Source organism: Vombatus ursinus, unplaced genomic scaffold, assembly GCF_900497805.2.
Source record: "Vombatus ursinus unplaced genomic scaffold, bare-nosed wombat genome assembly UNPS02014813.1, whole genome shotgun sequence".
NCBI lineage: Eukaryota > Metazoa > Chordata > Mammalia > Diprotodontia > Vombatidae > Vombatus > Vombatus ursinus.
Window position 1 is genome coordinate 13,041,183 of NW_020954591.1, and position 19,489 is coordinate 13,060,671.

At 39.5% G+C, this 19,489-nt stretch overlaps 1 protein-coding gene across 2 annotated transcripts in view; it reads right to left on the bottom strand.

The window, feature by feature from the left end:
* The window catches only part of POLR1D (RNA polymerase I and III subunit D), a 60,012-nt gene that overhangs the window by 38,308 nt on the left and 2,215 nt on the right, over window positions 1-19,489 (bottom strand). Inside the window, exon 1 of one of the 2 annotated variants that reach the window (XM_027835274.1) lies at window positions 3,886-4,109. The exons of the other annotated variant lie outside the window; for it this stretch is intronic. Coding sequence (XP_027691075.1) covers window positions 3,886-3,953 — 68 coding nt within the window. The 5' untranslated portion in view covers window positions 3,954-4,109. Of the gene's footprint in view, window positions 1-3,885; window positions 4,110-19,489 lie in introns of those variants that run through there. 2 annotated transcript variants of the gene reach the window in all.

Consider the following 19,489-nt stretch of genomic DNA (forward strand, 5'->3'; position numbering starts at 1 on the left):
GTATTAGTGTGCCTATCTTCCTACAACCCTTACAACACTGTTGCCATTTTTGCCAATTTGCAGGGTATAGAGTGAAATGTCAGGGTTGTTTTGATTTGTATTACTCTTATTATTGGTGCTTAGGGGCATTTTTTTTCCCGTCTGGTTGAGAATGCCTTGTATTTCTTCTTTTGAGAACTGTGTTTTCATATCCGTTGACCATTTATGTATTACGGCATGGCTATTAGTCTTATATATATTTACTGCTTCTATATCTTGGAACAATCAAACACTTATCAGAGAAATATGATTCAAAGATTTTTTTTTAGTTGATCACTTCCTTTCTTATCCTAAATGCATTAATGTTGTTTGTGAAGAAGCTTTTCAGTTTCAAGTTTTTTTTTCTGCTGTAGACACAGTATTATGATCCTTCAATTACTTTAATCTTTTTTTTTTAAAGGAATTCCTGTTCCCATTGACTCTCTTCTTCACTCATGATCCCTTTTTCTCATTTGATAACCTCTGCTTCAGCTAGTCCTATTCCTTATTTTTTTAACTTCACTTTTAATGCCCCCTTCCAAAAGGATTTCTCATTTTCTCCATTGTTATTTACTCTAGGCTCTCATTCTATGAATCATGACCCCTATATCTGGTTTTTCTCTTTTTTCTGTGTTATTCACGTACTTAAAAGTTTCCAGGGTGTCCGTTGTAGGTTCTCCCTTCTAGGTGATTTCGGCCACTACTTTTTAGAGCTTGCCCCATGGATTTCCATTTTCCATTGTGCCTCAATTGTAGAAAAATGCATATTATTACAGATGTCAGAGGATACTGCACCATAGTAATGCCCCTCCTCAACCAAATCTCTGATTATGTAGCACACCACTGATCTATACCCTCTCTTGTTGACTTTTTTCCCCCCTACATTTACCTAGATATCTTTCTGTATCCATGCTCTCCCACTCCCCCCCTTGGGTGCCAGGTGCCTCCAGAGGTTGCCACTCTCCTCTGCCCCACAGGACAAGTAGACTTTTAAGTACCATATCCCCCAGGCTTCAACCAGTGAAAAGATCCTCCTAGCTTCCTTCACTATCTTTCCTCACCTACAGGCTCATTCGTCAATGAAACCTTCTACCACTCCCAAAGCAAAACATCCTCCTTCTCCGCACCCTTTTCAATCCTCTCCCTTCAACTGCTTACCCACTCCCCTGTAAGATCTTCTCTTTCTGAGACCACAGAGGCTACCTTCTTCTCCTCCTCCTTGCTAATCCTTGATTTTACCCAGTGGATCGCTCACTCCACTCTATCCCCTGCTCCCCTCACTCCCTGCATATACCCTTTCATGCTGTGATATAGTTCACAAAAGAAGTACTCACCTGTAGGCAGTGTTGCCAGGTCCTATCCATAATACACCCTTACTTACCAAACCACCATTATCTCTACCAAATTTCTGCCTTCCCCCATATCTTTTGGCCACTTAGAAAGAAGGCTTTTACTGGTCTCTTTGTTGTCACTCTGCTGTTGTTGTCCTTGCCTGTTGCATTTATTCACTCCTGTATTTCTGCTATTTGGAGTGTCTGAGAGACAAAGAATCTCTTCAGTTCTGATTTTCTTTTTAAAAATGTTTCAAATTCATCTTTATTATTGAACATCCATCTTTTGTCCTCTACAGTTAAGCTCAGATTTGCAGGATAGGTCACCCTGGGATACATCCTTAACTCCACTGCTCTTTGGAACATGTTATTCCATTTTCTCTCCCTAGTGGGTTCAGAATAGTCTTGGGTTAGTCCTTTACTTCATATTTGAAGATTTTTTTTTCTGGTGGCTCGCAGAACTTGTTGTTTCTATATTGAATTGTTAAATTTTACTATAATCTGTTTTGGAGTTTGTAGCATTGGGTTTTGTTTTTTCTTTTTCTGGAGGATCTGTGAATTCTTCAATTGGAATTTCATTTTTTATGTTCAGAAGTTCTGGGTGGTTCTCTTCTACTACTTCCTTCATAAAGGTTTTTTGTCCTATTTTGTTCTTCTGGGAGACCTGTGATCCTTACAACTACAAATCTAGGATTTGTCTTGAGTTCAGTATGTTTTGCTTGCATAGTGAATATGTTTTCTTTCAATGCTGTTTCCTTCTAGGTTGTCTTGCTCTTTGGTGTTTTTGGATTCCCAATCTACTGTTCTATCTTTTGTTTCTTTGTTGAGGCTTGCCATTGCAAATTCAAATTCTTCTATTCTGTTCATTATTTTTGCTGTTTAGGACATAAATTCTGCTCTCATAATTCTCATTTCTCTTTTAAACCACTCAGAAAGAGTGTGTTATAGTTCCATGTTCTCAAATTCCACAGGGTCCTCTGTTTCATCAAGGGTTGCATCATTTTCCTTTGTTTTGCAGTATTTATTCAGAGATGCCTGAAGTCGTTCACTACATCTAGAGACCACATTTCCTCGTTACTTTTTCCTGTGCATTTACCTGTTTATACATGATCTTTTGAGTTTTCTTCTTTTTGAACTTTGTCTTTTTTCCCCTTATTTTCCTTCTCACTTTCTGACTCCCTCCCTACCTCTTATTGCGGTTTCCTTGGGGGTTGGATCTCAAGTTGTCTCAGCCTCCTCCCACACTGGGCAATACAGTGATTTAAAAGAACTAGCCTAGGTCTCTGCCTCAATTGACTTTTGAGTGGTCAGAACTGGCCACAGCTGGATCCTGTGCTCTTCTTTCAGGCTTGGTGGAGTGCTGCTAACCTCCACCCCCATCATGTAGAATGGCCTGTCCTTGTGACCTGTGCCACTCCTTCTGTTCCTCAGTTCTTTGTAAATGCTTGTTCCCTTCCTTTCCCCTCATAAGGTTGACCAACATCAGTGCAATATGGTGAAATAAATCCTAGATTTGTAGTCAAAAGATATGACTACAAATACCACCTCTGCTATTACCTACCTATGTAATGCCCCCCGTCTGGTCCTCAGTTTCCTAATCTGCAAAATGAAATGGAAAAGTTGGAAAGGTCCCTTTCTGCTCTAATTTTATGATGTGATGATTTTTTTTTCAAGTACAATTTACAAAGCCCAACAATAAGCTGTAGAAGGACAGTGTTGTCCATGGGTAGGAAATATCCACACCATGAAATCATATATACTTAACGCACAAAAAAAGTAGATGTAAATGTGAGGTGGTTTTTTTTTTTTGTTTTTGGGCTTTTTTTTTTTTGATTAGGCAGGGTAATACTATGCCCATTTTGTAGATGAGGAAACTGAATCTCAGAAAATGGGTGATGCCTTGAAGTACATTTAATTTCACATAACGTAATCTTCCCCTTCTTGGTCAAATAATGAAACTGGAAAGGAATCCATACAGAATGCTGAATTCAAGTGGAACATCATCAAAAGTGTGGTGTATATGCTGTTTCTTAAATTCTATTTAATGATACTTAATCTTCAGATCCTATAGACTAGATGTTACTGTAAAGTAATGGATGATTTCCACATCTTACCTTTTGGAGATCTGTCTCATTGTTTTATAGTTACACTTTAAACAACTGCTTTGTTAATAAATTGTTAACTCCATTACCGACAAGTTAAGATGAATGTCCCGTAGCTACAACTGAATATATCATGTCCTGACATGGTATACAATCCTGTTCCTGCTTCTTCATCATTTGATGAAGCCAACTTGTCATAACAAAAAAAAAAAATGAAATGTAGAAATAAGACAGAAAAATGGAAAATGATGGAAGGTTTCTGAGGGCAATTGCTATAGGGCAATCAATCAATCATCAAATTATTTATTAAACACTTAATATGTCAGGCACTGTGCTAGGGATACCAAAGTAAAAGGAAAGCAATCTCTGACTTTGAGGAGCTTACATTCTAATGAGATAACTTTCATACATACAGGTCTATACAGCATACTTACAAAACAATGACAAAGTAGCTTGAGGAAGGAGGAATATTCACAGCTGGTAGGAACAAGAAAAGCTTCATGAAGTGGGTCGTGGTGCAGCTTAGGCATTCCAAGACGCAGAAGTGAAAGACGATGCATTTCCAGGCCTGGAGACAGCTCAGGCAAAGGCAGAGTCAGAACATGGAAAGAAGAACAAGCAGACCAGGGTGTCTGGATCACAGAGGGTGATGAAGAGAGTATAAAGTGTAAGAAGACTGCAAAGAGGGGGGGAGGGGGGGGTCAAAGAAGAGCCTTGAATGTCAAACAGAAAATTTACAGTTGATATTTGAGGCAATAGGGACCCATTAAAGCTTGAGAAGGTGGGTGACACGATCAGATCTGTGCTTTAGGAAAATAACTTCAGCAGCTATGTAGAGGATGGACTGGGGAGGGCTTCAAGAAGGGAGATGAAGTGGTAGCCCATGGCAATAGTCTAGGAGAGTGATGTCAAACTCAAATAGGATAGGGATCCCTGTGGGCCACATATTGAGCTAGAAAATAACAAATGAACATTATCTATGTTGTATTTTTATTTATTCTGTTAAACATTTCCCAATTGAATTTTAATCTGGTGGAAGCACTCGGGAGTTTTGCAGCTCAAGTCTGTCATCTCTGATCTAGAAGAAAAGCGATGACTACATGAACTAGGGCAGCAGCTCTGAGTGGAAAGGAGGTGGACTATTTATGTGAAAGATGTGGTGTAGAATGACAAGATTTGGTAAGAGTGGAGGATGACACTAAGGATTCAAACCTCGGTATCTTGAAGGGACAGTAATGGGATAATCTGGAAGAGGGGTAGGTAGATAACGAGTTCTTTTTTTGGGCATATTGGGTTTGAGACGCTGATGGTACATCTGGTTTGAAATGTCTAACAGACTGAAGCTCAGGAGAGTAGGGTATAATATATAGTTCTAGGAGTAATCTGGATAATTAAACCTATGGGAGCTGATGAGGTCATTGAGAAAGTATAGTTAGAGAAGAGGGCCCAGGACAGAGACTTGGAAAACAGCCAGTTTGTGGATATGATAAGGATGAAGAATCAGCAAATGAGACTGGAAATGAACAGTTGACCAGGTAGGAAATAACAGCAGCATCCTAAAAAATGAGAAAGAATACCAGAGGTCAACGTAGTTTAACCTGATATTACTCTGGAGGTTTACTCCAGAAGCAATGGTGATGACGGGCTGAAAAGAGAAGAGACTGAAGTGGGAATGTCATTATCAAGATCCAGGTGAAAGGTAATAGGGGCCTGAATTAAGGGTGCAGCTGTGGAAGCAGAAAGGAGGGGATGGATGTGAGGGGTGAGTAAGAAGGAAAACCAAAGATGACTCCAAGACAGAGGTCCTTAACCTGGAGCCTTTTTTTTTTAATGTTTTGATAACTATGTTTCAATATAATTGGTTCCTCTATACTCTTAGATATTTTACATACATTTAAAAATACTGTTCTGAGATGGGGTACATGACATCAAATAGGCTGAGAACTCCTGCTCAAAGGTTGTAATCATGAATAGTGAGAATAACTGACCCCCATTAGTGAGTTAATTGCCTACTATGTGCTCCAGGAACTGTGCTAAGTGCTAGGAATTTAAAAAAAAAAAAAAAAAAAGGAGGGTGGGAGGTAAAAGGTAGTCCCTGCTCTCAAGAAGCTAAGAATCTAACGGGGAGACAATATGCAAACAGTTATGTACAAACAAGTCATTTATGGGATAAACTGGAAATAATCAACAGAAGGAAGGCTCTAGAACTAAGGGTCACTGGGAAAGGCTTCTTGTAGAAGGTGGGATTTTAGCTGGGGCAGAAGGAATCTAGGGAATACAGGAGGTAGAGATCAGGAGAAAAAGCATTCTATACATGGGAGGCAGCCAGTGAAAAAACTTGGAGCCAGGAGATGGACAGTTTTATTTGAGGATCAGCAAAGAGGCCAATGTCAACTGACTGCAGAGTATGGCAGGGATAGGGAGGGGTATAGAGGTGGGGATGGAGGAGAGGGTATAAAAGGATGGGGCATATGGTATTAAAAAAAAATGGGAAAAGTGGTGAGCCACTGGAGTTTATTGAGTGAGAGTAGTGCAGGGTGTGTGACATGGTCAGACCTACACTTCAAGAAGATCACTTTGACAACTGAGTAGAGGGCAGATTGGAATGGGGAGAGATTTGTTATAGGTAGACCAATTAGCAGGCTATTACAATAGTCCAGGTATGAAGTGATGAGGTCAACATCAGGGTGGTAGATACATTAGGAAAATATTTTATCAATATTCATTTTTTAAACATCCTGTCATTCCTCAGTGATGCTTACCTCCTTATTCCCCACACATCCAAAAGAACCACCTCTTGTAAGAACTACGTATATAGTTAAGAAAACTAAATGAACATAATGACAATCTAAAAATCTATGTACCTCACTCCACACCTATAATCTACTATCTCTTTTCCAAGACACAGGAAGCGTACTTTATGACCAGTCCCCTCTGAAACCACGATTGGTCACTGTACAATACTTTGCATTACACTAAGCTGCATTTCCCTTGGCTTCCAGGCCAATGCCATGTATATGTGTACAATAAACATCCTTTAAATGAATTAAATCTAAGAATAAGTTATCTAAGTGTAACAAAAACATTTAATTAAGATTCCATTATGAAATTACGTGAACAATATCAGGGTAGTCTGTAAAGCCTAAAATATTGAAATAACAATAGTCAAGCCCTAGGCATCATCAGAACAAACCAATGAGCTTACAGCTTCCTTGTTGATAAAATATAAAAATAATTTTTACCTGACTTTAAAGAATGTTGCAAAGCTATCAGTGATCCTAAATTATACTGACCCAGAAATTCACATAAGATATATCATTAAAAATAAGTGATTTTTTTGCCCTGTGATACACCAAATTTGTACATTTAAAAAAAAATTTTCCCCCAAGAATATAAGAGAAGAAAAAAGAGAGTATGAAATGTGGAAATAAGAGACCATAGTAATTGAATACACTTTTACATTCCTGCAAGGGTCAGTATTGTGTTCAAATATAAGAATCACTCTGGGACAAAATGAAGTTAAATGGGTCATTCTGTATATATAACATTTTTTCCCCCAACTTCTACAGATAGCTATACAGTATAAACTTATGAATTATACCAATTAACAGCATATACAAGCTCTTAGATGATACAGCAGTATAGGATTCAGAAATCATTAGTTTGGACAGTGCTTGGAAAATGAGAAGACCATGAAAGTACAAAGAATTATTATATATTAAAAACCCTTGGAAGATGGTTGGAGTGAAGGCAGGGACTCAACTGAATTCTCCCAAATTCCCCTCTTAACAACTTTAGAATCATGCCTCAAAACAAATTTTGGAGTAACAGAACCAACAAAAGGACAGGGTACAACAATGTTCTAGCTCAAGACAACTTGGAAGGCTGTCAGGAAAAGTGAAAGTGGAGCACAGTCCAACACTGGTAGTGTACTGACAAATCAGTAGCAGGCTGGGCCCTAGCAAGCCAGTGCAGGCCTTGGAGGCAACTGAATCTGTGGCAGCAACTTCTGGAACTCTCAGCCCACTGACAGTAGGGGGCCCAAATATCTGGTTAGAAGGCGATCACTGGGGCCACCTTGTTGGCACTGGGTGTAGGACTCTGCTGCATTGCCTGTATGGGAATCTGGGTCACAGGCCCTGGTTGCAGTCTCAGGGCAAGAAGGAGCACTAGCACACTAGAATGTGTAGCCTCAGAGGAGTACAGAGGAAAAAGTAGCTGTGGTTGCTCAAAAACCAGAGCACAAGTCAGAAGAACCTCTCTCCTTAGATCATACCACCTTAGAAGAACTGAACTTAGAGGTCTCCAGAATTAACTCTGAAAACAGTTGCACAGAAAAACCTGAAACTTGGGACAGTGTCCCCTTCACCCTGAGAGCAAAGCCCAACTTAGATGTCAAGAAATAAGCTGGAAAAAATGAGCAGGGGCAGCTAGGTGGCACAGTGGATAGAGCATTGGCCCTGAAATCAAGAGGACCTGAGTTCAAATCCGGCCTCAGACCAAACACTTGACATTTACTAGCTGTGTGACCCTTGGCAAGTCACTTAGCCCCAACTGCAAAAAAAAAAAAAGAGCAAACAACAAGAAAAGAACCTGACCATAGAAAATTACTAAGGTGACAGAAAAGATCTAAACACAAACAGACAAGGAAAACAATGTCAAAATGGCTACATGCAAAGTCTCAAAGAAAAATGTGAATTATTGTCAGACCCAAAAGGAATTATTGGAAGAGCTCAAAAAAAATTTTAAAAATCAAATGAGGAAAAATTGAGAAAAGAAAGAGTGATGCAAGAGAATCATGAGAAAAAGAGTCAACAGCTTGATAAAGGAAACACCAAAAAATGGAAAAAGATGTACAAAAATTCACTGAAGAAAATAATTCCTTAAAAATTAGAATTGGCAAATGGAAGCTAATAACTCCATGAGACGAAATAAAACAAAATCAAAAGAATGAAAAATATAGAAAAGCCCTTGGTATACAATCATGCATAATTTAATAAATGTCTTTAATAGGCATAGTACTTAAGGGCTAAAAAGAATGTCATATATTTTCATCAATATTGGCTGATTTAGAGAAAAAAATACCATTCGTTGGAAAGGGGTTAGGCTAATGATAAAAGACTTACAAAAGCCTTCTCTAATACATAAATTCCTATTGCTATGCCTTTTTCTGTTCTCTTCTCCTTCCTTAAGCCAATTGTCTCTAACTGATTTTCTTCTCTTATTATTCTTTTTTTGTCATCCACATCTTATCCTTTTCATTCAGCTCTCTCTCTCAAGGTTGTTCCCCATAAATTATTCTTTAGCATCTTATCATATTTTTTTTAAACAATGAAAATTGTCTTGTTTATTGGCTTTTATTCTCTGTTAACATAAGACTAAACACTGGTAAATAAATTAGGAGTTATGGTTCTGACAAAAGTATGTTGGTCAGAAGGTAAATGTATACAAATACTGTATTTATCCCTTCTACTGTAACTATTTCTGAATGCAGTATTTGCCATTTTTCAAAGTTTGCTAAGGATGTTTGGGTATTAGGACATCTTGATGAAGTTGCTGAGAACTATAAAACAACTGTCTTTAGAACCCTAATTGGGAAGGAATACTTGTATATGTCACGTGTTATTCTAAAAATTATTTCTCAATCAATGCTTCTTTGTAAGATTTACCCAAAAGAATAAATTTTTATCTGTCTTCCCCACCCTAATCCCTCTAACCAAGCTCTGGTGCTTTATATGTTTATAAAACCCAAGCAGAGCAGATATTTACTCATCTGTTCCCTGCCTGGATTTTGGACAAAAGGGTGAATCTGCTGCCTCCCTAAGTATGGTGTGATGGAAGTTAGGCTCTGTGCCCTCACTTATAACACTTCGAGCTCATTTGCAAAGCCTCTCTGCTCTCTCCCAGAAAATGCTCCCCCTCCCCTTCTCCCACTCTACAAAGCAATCCTGGCACTTCTTAGTTTAAAATTAGTATAAAAGCAAGGACCTTTTCAGATTATCTCAAAACCCCATTCCCCTTCCCTGCCACCACTTGTCTGGACAACTGTGGGTCAATTATTAACTGCCAGAGTAGCAAACATTCAAATGCCATGGAATTATATAGTTAGTCATCTTGCAAGGTGCCCCTATTATCAGGTCCTCACACACTGATGGTCAGGAAGGGCCCAGATGGTATGTTTATTATTACATTCAAGTTATTCTTATTTAATCTGTGGAAGAGCTTGATGTTGCTAAGATCCGATGGAAGAGAAGACTTGGTCTTTAGAAAAGCTGACTCTGTATGTTCAGGTATCTCCAAAAATTAATCCAGGACTTGCACACAGGGAACAGAGAAGGAGGCCTGCCAGCAACCCTTAGGTGTTCATAGCCATGAAGCCACCAACCAAGAAGAAAGGGTAGCTTAAGTATGCTCACTGCACTCCCCATCACAAACTTGGTGTGGCTCCAGATTGCCAATGTGTGGCTGAAACTACCCTCTGGTATACCAGGTAGGCACTAATTAAGTGAGCCAGGAGGTTACAGTGTCACCAGAAGACCACATCTCCTAGGAAATGAGGTTATCAAGTCCACAAAGAATCCCAGCAGACCTTTCTTCTTGAAAATCTTCCCAATGGAGATCAGCACATCACTGAATTCCTGCCCTGTGAAATGGACCACGAAGTGAATCAAGATGACATGCAGAGTGACCAAATAGAAATGGGAGCCACTAAACCGTCCATAAGATCCCTGAAGGCCACATAATGACTTTGAAAACCACACATTTGTATATTTTTTTATTAATACATTAATTTATTAATACATTAACATATTAAAATCTGATAGGAAATAAATTTTAATCTGGTTCTGGCCATACCTAGCAGTGTTGTGGGCCCTGTAACTGATACCTCTGATGTTGATGGTGAGAGGTCACTTGAGACATATACTGCATCATCATCAAGTGAGAGAGCTAGATGAGCAGCTTCATTTTAACAGAAGAGCAGGTGGGTAGTTCAAAGTTATCAGCCCCCTAGTACCACCAGCACAGCATCAGTGGCCAGAGGTATCCCAGGTTCCCAGGGCCCCCAAAGTCAATATGTCCATAGTTCCAGACTAGGATTCTACCATCCCCCCTCAAACACACACACACACACACACACACACACACACAGCCCAAGGCAAAGGTACTACTTCCAAGTCATAACTTGCCTCTCATTTCTGTTTTTAAATTTTCTATTTAAACCCTAGATCCTATTCACTTTTGTTTGCTGAAAAACTCTCATTCTTTCTTAGTGGACACTCTTTTTCAGCTCTTCCTACAGAAGTAGTGTAATTTTCAATAATTAATCCTTGCTCCTAGGAGCCACCGCCCCAACTGTCATTATTTCACTTCTCCTCCCAGTTATCAGGATAGTTCACTTAACACTGCCTGTCTACACCTGGCATACTGATATTCCTTGTAAAACTGACTCATCTCCTTGCGTGACTTCCAAACCAAACTAAGCCTGCTTATTATGTCCACAGAACCAATATAAAATTGTAAAGCAGTAAAAAACAAAACAAAGCAAAACAAACGGCCTTTTTTCATCTTCCCCTCTAGGGCTTTTCTACCTGCCAATTCCCACCCCACAGTGCCCAATGCCTTTGTGATAACTCATGGTTTTCCAGGACTTTGGCCACTTCAGCACTAAAAGAGAGTCTCACCATTCCAGTTAACACTCATGCTCCTAACCTGTCCTGATCCTACTTCCCTATAAACATAAGCCATGTTTAATATCCCACAGGGCCCCATTATTTTCTAAGTAATCTAAACTAGGTTATGTTACTTCAAACATCAAATATTTGCATGGACAGAATATAAGATATTTGGGATACGGAAGGTTTCATTTTTGTCTTTATGCCTCCACGGTCTGGGAAAGGTTTTTTAGTTGTTTTTTTTTTTTTTTTAACTAGGCAATGGGGTTAAGTGACTTGCCCAGGGTCACACAGCTAGTGAGTGTTACGTGTCTGAGACAGAATTTGAACTCGGGTCCTCCTGACTCCAGAGCCGATGCTCTATCCACTGTACCACCTAGCTGCCCCCTGGTTTTTTTTTAATTAATTTGTTTTTAATTTTCAGCATTCACTTCTATAAGATTCTGAGTTCTAAATTTTTTTACCCCCTTCCTCTGCTCCCTCCTCCCCAAGATGGCATGCAATCTGATACAGGCTATACATGTACAATCATATTAAACATTTCCACATTAGTCATGTTGTAAAGAAGAGTTAGAACCACAGGGAAAAACTACAAGAAAAAAACAAAAAGAGAGAGAGAGAGAGAAAACAGTATGCTTCCATCTACATTCAGACTCTCTAAGTTTTTCTTTGGATGTGGATAGCATTTTTCCATCATGAGTCTTTTGGAATTGTCTTAGATCTTTATATTGCTCAGAATAAAGTCTAGCAAAGTTGGTCATCGCACAATGTTGCTGCTGTGTACAATGTTCTCCTGGTTCTGCTCACTTCATTCAGCATCAGTGCATGAAAGTCTTTCCAGGTTTTTCTCAAATCTATCTGCTCATCATTTCTTATGGAACAATAGTATTCCACTACATTCATATACCACAGTTTGTTCAGTTATTCCCCAATTGATGGATATCCCCCCAATTTCCAATTCTTGGCCACCACAGAAAGAGCTGCTATAAATATTTTTGTATATGTGGGTCCTTTTCCTATTTTTATGATCTCTTTAGGATACATACCTAGAAGGGGTATTGCTGGGTCAAAGAGTATGCACAGTTTTATAGCTCTTTGGGCACTGTTTCAAATTGCTCTCCAGAATGGTTCAATCAGTTCACAACTCTACCAACAATGCATTAGTGTTGCAATTTTCCCATGTCTTCTCCAACATTTCTCATTTTCCTGTTTTGTCATGTTAGCCAATCTGATAGGTGTGATGTGGTACCTCAGAGTCATTTTAATTTGTATCTCTGTAATCAATAGTGATTTAGATAATTTTTTAGGAAGGGGTTTTTAACACGGGTCTGCAGATAAGTTTTGAGGGGGAGGTGAACATAGATGTGGAAAAAAATATCTAGAATATAGTAGATGCTTAATAAAAGCTTAATGATTTGTAACTTCACTGGCGTGAGTGTTCCCTTCAATAATGCAGATTAGAAACCTGTTTCCCTCCCCATCATGCCTTTATAGACCGAAAATCTTCAAGAGTTGTTGCTGAAAAAATTCTCAGCCTACAGCCAGGCTAGTAACGAACCTCTCTAAATGTTAGTAAGCTGGTCCTGAGATGACAGCATTGTTGTTAGGGTGATACTCAAAGACTTTCTAATTTAGCAGAACCCATGAAGGTTTGCCTTGTGCTTGAATAGGCTTAGAAAGTCAAGGATTACCTTCCCGTCAGAATGGAGCATGGGAAAGAAAATAGTGCTATGCTGGGAGGATGCTATGATGATAAGGGATATTAACCAAGACATTATCCTCTCTAAAAACCACTTTAATTTTAACAGGGGCTTTCTGGAAATAATGCCTGAACTCAAAGGACTGAGATAAGGTTAGAAAGATATACAGGAGTCTGATTCCAGAGAGCTTTGAATACTATACCAAGCAATCTGTATATTATCCTGGTAATAGGAAAGCAAAAAGGGAAGGGAATAAGCATTTATTTAGCACCTGCTATGTGCTAGGCCCTGTGCTGAGTGTTTTACAGATATCTCACTTGATCCTCACAGCAACCCTATGAGGTTGATGCTATTATATCCTTTCTACTTATAGTTGTTAGAAAACTGAAAAGCCAATGAAAGTTTTGGGATGGGGAATAATATGATCAGACCTGGGCATTAGAAAGATTACTTTAGCCACAGTGGTCTTTTAGAAGCTTGCAGTCTATTAGGAAGATAAGCTGGCACAGTGGAAAGAATGCTGGATTTGGAGTTCAAGGTCCTGGAATAAAAATCTCACCTCTGCCACACACCTCCTGTGTGACTTTCAGCAAGTCCCTTAACCTGTTTTTTCACATGTAAAATGAATGGGTTAGATTAGTCAATCTCTGAGGGTTCTTCCAAAGCGAAATTTGTGATCCTATGATGAAGTCACAGTATGACAGGATTATGACTTCCCTAGTCCTAGACATCATGTCAATCCCTGTAGGCACAGATTGCATTAGTTATTTTGGCTGTTGCTCTGTTGAGTCATGGTGAGTTTAGTGGACTATAGTCTATCCCCATTTTTTTTCAGAAAATTTCTGTATGTTCCCCAGTCTTATTACCTGTGAATTGACTGTGTGCATCTGAGTGAAATACTTTACATTTATCCCTATCACATTTTCTCTTATTAGATTAAGTCCAGTGTTCCAGATGATCCAGGTCTTTTTCAATACTAATTTTGTCATTCAGTGAATTACCTCTCCCTTCTAGCTCTGTCACCTACAAATCTGATAAATATGCTATCTGTGCAATGATAAATAGCACAGGGCCAAGCACAGAGTCCTAGGGCCACTGCAATGGAGTCTTCCTACCTAACTGAAAATGAATCATGAAAAACCACTCTTCGGGTCAGCAGTTCTACTAGGTCCAAATTCTTCAACCATCTACTCTGGGACCACATCTTGGGTGAATGAATCAACTCACCTTTGGACCAACTGCCCTTGGGCCATGTTCTCCTAATTCGTCAGTCAGCAAAGACGCACATTAGGCCGTGTTGCATCTAAATATACATACTGGTCATTTGTCCTCCTCACATAAGGTGGAGGTACCTTTCTACTTCTCCATGATTTTTCCGAGACTGCTGACAGTGGTCCGGCAGCTATATCTACCATTTCTTTAGTACCTGAAGAGGTATGTAGTTCATCTGGACCTGCTAACTTGGCCTTTGTCTTTTACTTCGCCTCCCTACATAGCTTGGTATCAACTCCTCATTGGTCACTTTTACTCTTTCTTCCTAGTCCAAAGACCACTCTCCTTGGCAAAGGAAACAGAAGCAAAAGCTGAACAACGGTACTTTCTTTCTTCTGTCTGTAGTCATCATTCCATCCAGCAGCTAGGTGGTGCAGTGGATAGAGTGCCAGGCCTGGAGTCTGGAAGAACTGAATTCAAATCTGCCCTCAGACACGTACTAGCTGTGTGACCCTGGGCATGTCACTTCACTGTTTGTCTCAGTTTCCTCATCTGTAAAATGAGCTGGAGAAGGAAAAGGCCAAGAAAACCCTAAATAGGGTCTTGAAAAGTTGGAAACTACTAAACAACAACAACAATATCATTCCAACCCCTTAAGAGTTCTAGCCCTTCTTTGAGGCTGCTCTTTTCCTCAATACAGCTAAAAAAGGTGTTGTTGCCCTTAGCTTTCTTTCCTAACCGTAGCCCCTTCTGTGATGTAGTTCTCCAGATAATGATTTGTACAGGACATAACTATGCTTTTATGGTCATCCTCCACTGCTTCCCCCCCCACTTCCATTTTGCACACCATTGGTCCATGAGTTGGTGTGTGTCCACATCTTTAGGTTCTTTTCCTATCTCACAAGAAATGTCTCTTTTTGTTTCTCCAAATTTTTTTAAGTTTTCCATCCTTCCTAGGCTGACTTCTGTAGAATTTTAGTTCACAGGATCTTACCTTGAATTTCTTTAAAACCTTTAAAATCTGCTAGCTTAGCAAAAACCCCAAGATCAACTTTCAGCTTCCTTATGCCTCCCCACTCCTACAAATCAGACAGCCTAAACATTCTTTGTAATGTTATTTTGTGTTTAATTATCTTTCTACCATGAAGTTATATATAGAGGCATCAACGGTAACACATACCTTACCTCCATTCTTTATGATATACATTTACACATTTATAAAATTATAGTTTATAGTTGTTTTCTCATTTTGTTAATGGATCATTCTATTTCTCTGAACATTTTTCCTATTTGTCGCTTTATATTGAACTGGCTAGTAATATCTGTTCTGTTGATATGCCCATCTGGTTACCCATTCTCTGGACACTGCATAGATTTTGGAGATAGATATATGGATCTCCCAACTATACATAACTGTGTATAGTTATCTTCTCCTTTTAAATTTTTTTTTTTTGGTGAGATACTCCTAATAGTCGAATCATTGAGTTTAAGAGCATGACCAACATGTTCTGGCTTGTTTCCCTATAGCCAGATTACTTCCAAAAATAATGATTCGGTTTGCACTGTCAGCAGCAATGTGTACCTGAACTAGTTTCCCAGGATGGCCTTTCCTTTGACTCACATGAACTTTAATAATTTTATTTTGGGAAAATGGATGAGAATGTTTCAAGAGTTCATAGTTGTTCTAATTTACATTTAAAATTATAAGTAAAACTGAACATTATCTTCAAACTTTTGTTTGCTATTTGCATTTCTCTTCTGTGTATCGTCTATGCACCATTTGTTCACTGGAAACAAGCATTACCCTTAAAACTTTTTAATCTATTCCATGTAAATTCTGTAGCATCAGATATTCATTCATTCCCATTCCTCTCTCTCCCCATGATGTTTCTTTTTATCTTAGTTTTACCAATTATCATTTAGCAAAAGTTTTGCACTACATCAAATATATCAGTCTTTTCCAAAATCATGTCTTCCATGGCTTTCATAATAAGGAATTTATTTGGCATAATGGCCAGAGTGTTGGATTTGGAATCAGGAAGACAGATTCAAATTCCACCTCCGACACTTACTAGCTATGTCTCCAATGACAAATCATTTAAAGTTTCTGAGCCTCTTCTATTTTCTCACCTGTAAAAAGAGGATAATAATACCTGCAAATACACAGAGATAATGTAAATAAAGCACTGTGGGAATGTCAATTACTAGTGTATTTTTTCAGTCTACACTCTCTTTCAATACTCCCTTTTTGATACAGATGCTATCCCTATCTCCTGATTCTTCTTCCTTGACTGCTTTCTGTTTTCTTCCTTGGTCTATCTTCCTCAAAATCAGTAAGTACAGGCATCTCCCACGGTTCTGGCCTCTTCCTCCTAATTCTTACACCTCTCCTTTGCTGTATCATATTCTGCTTTGTATCTTGCTGATTGTATTTGCCTTATCCCCATTAGTGTATTACAGACTCTTAAGGACAGACATTTTGTTATTTCTCCATCTCTGTACATTTAGCAGAGTACAAAATGCCCAGTAGACTACAGGTTGCTTGAGGGAAGGGGCTTCTTTCTGTCTTTGTATACACAGTGACAGACGGCAGGTACTTCGTGAATATAGTCTGAACTGAAATGAGTATAATTTCAAATTTAATTCACTGATCTATCCATGGTACACAGTATAAAGTACGGATCTAAACTTATTTTCTCCAAAAGCATTTATTAAACTTACTGATTATCCTCTTCCCATAGTTTGATTATTTGCTATTTTTCATGATTCAGATATAGTTTGTTATTAAGTCATAGCTCCAGACCTGTGTGAGGGATTGTCTGATGTTGGCTATGTGCCACATGGGGGTTGTGGCAAGATGGGGAAGGGACAAGATATTAGGAAGTAACCGGAGCTTACGCTCCCGAGGCAGGGGGCTGTGCCATGTGGAGTTGTGGTGAACTGGGATAGGAACTGGATACAGGGAAGTAACCAGAGCTCACGCTCCCGAGGCAGGGGGCTGTGCCATGTGGAGTTGTGGTGAACTGGGGTAGGAACAGGATACGGGGAAGTAGCCGCAGCATGTGCTCCTGAGGCAGGGGGCTGTGCCACGTGGGAGTGGGACGGCAGAGAACGAGCTCCCTTTGTCTAGTCCTCTCCCTAGGTGCAGCGCTAACCCCAGACGTCTCCTTCCGGTATCCGGACCTAGCTTCCTTTGTCACGTCCTCTCCTTTTGTGCAGCGCTAACCCCAGACGCCTCCTTCCAGTATCTAGGCCTAGCTTCCTTTGTCATGTCCTCTCCTTTGGTGCAGCGCTAACCCCAGACATCCCCTTCCGGTATCTGATCCTACAATCATTCACTGGTAGGCAGGCTGAGGAGGAGGGGCTAGGAAGGTATATAGGGGCGGTAGGGGTCGGAGCTTGCTCTCTCTTGCTCCTGCTCTCTTGCTCTTGCTTTCCTGCTTGGCCTTGCTGTGATGGCCTCTGAATAAAGTTCGAGTGCTTGCACCTCCTGATCGGCTCGTCTCTGTGTTTATCCGGGTAGGCTCCAAGGACTGGTGAGTATGACCCTGGCAGCCTGCTCCTGTTAGAAGGAGAATGCACGGCCTGACCAGCACAGACCTGGAATGGACACATTCTCATGTAACATTCTCATGTAACAGAAGAGGAAACTAAGGCTCAGGGAGGTTGGATGACTTACCCAAGGTCAAACAGGTAACAAGAGAGGTGACACTCAAACCCAGATCTTTTAGCTCCAAGACCAGTGTCCATTCTTCATGCTCCCATTTCTAGTCACTGCCTTTATTTCCAAATAGCAATTGTTTGTATTTTCTCCCTCTCACATTCTCACATACACACTCACATACTTCTCAGAGTATTGTTTTTTTACTTACATAATCGTTATGACAACTGTCTAAGTCACTTCTGGTCTACAGGGATAAGCAGCCACTCCTTTCAGGAGACTGTAAGCTCCTTGAGGACAGAGACTGTCTCATTATGTCTTTATATTCCCAAATTCCAGCCCTATTCCCAGCAAATAGCAGGCACCTAGTGTTTGACTGATAATCAGATTTACAAAGCCTATTTAAAACTGCCTTCTAACAAAGTCAAAGCTACTCACCTTCTGTTATATGGCAAACTAATAACACAATGCAACCTTTGAAGTTGTTGGGGGGAGAGAATTTGCATAATAATAATTATAATAAGCCAATGACATGTCTGGTACTCTAAGAGCTTTTTGACAAATATCTCATTTGATCTTCACAACAGCCCAGTGAGGTAGGTGCTACTAATATCCTCATTTTACAGTTGAGGAAACTGAGGCAAACAGAGGTTAAGTGATTTTCCCAGGATCACAAAACTAGTTAAGTGTTTGAGGATGGATTTGAACTCAAGTCTTCCTGACCCCAGGCTACTTACTTCACCACAACTTGCCTTACTTAATGTGTGAATTAGTGAGATGTTAGGTTGCTGGGAACTCTAGGAGAAAACTCTCATTTCAATGCCTGTTTCCTAGCAAAACCTCATGTGCTTCCTTACCTTTATCACTAAAGACAGAACAATGATAAAGGCTTGACATTCATCTAATATGCAACAGTCTTATCACTCATCAGGATTGTATTAATAGACCTTGTTCTCAGTTGTATGGAATTAGACTGACCCATTTATGCTTTGGCAAACTATACATAGACAAGCAAATTACAGGAAGGAGGGTAGAGCCTCGCTTTGTTATAGAAAAAGAACAATAAAGGTACAGAAAAACCAGTTAAGGGCAGAGACATGTAATAAAAGAACTAAGAACAAGGTGAGGAATCAGAGAAAGAGACAATTAAGCATTAACCAAGAAGAAGGAGGCTAATAAGTTATCATATTTAGAGAATAAAAACCTTGAAAGTCCAAAGAGTACAGAACTGATTTCCTCAATATTCAAGATAGAGTAAAAGTGGGTACTTTTGATTTGGACTAAGTACAGAAATAGGATATAAATAAGAGACCACCAAGTGTAAGGGGCCAAGAATCCAGAACACAGAAAACCATTAAGAATGGTTTCTTTGGCTTGTCAAGAGAACAGTACATCTTAACATAAACTCTTACTAAGCTGTGTAATTATAATTTCCCTATGTATGAAGTTTTTACCCTAAGATTTCTAACTCAGTCATTTTATTATCACTCTAAAATTGGCTGAGTATAACACTGTAGAACAGAGGTGACTAACCAGATGAAAATGTAATTGGAAAATTTTTAACAAAATAAATAAAAATACAATGAAACACAGATGCTAATGTGGTTTTCTAAGTCAATCTGCACCTGCAGGGATTCTTATGCATGGTTGAGTGGCCCAGTTTCCATTTGAGTTTGACATCACTGCTGCAGTAAGGCAGGGTACAGAAGTGTTTCCTCAACCTCAACTCCTGTGGGTGAGAATGAAAGTGAGAGGGAGAGAGGGAGAGAGGGAGAGAGGGAGAGAGGGAGAG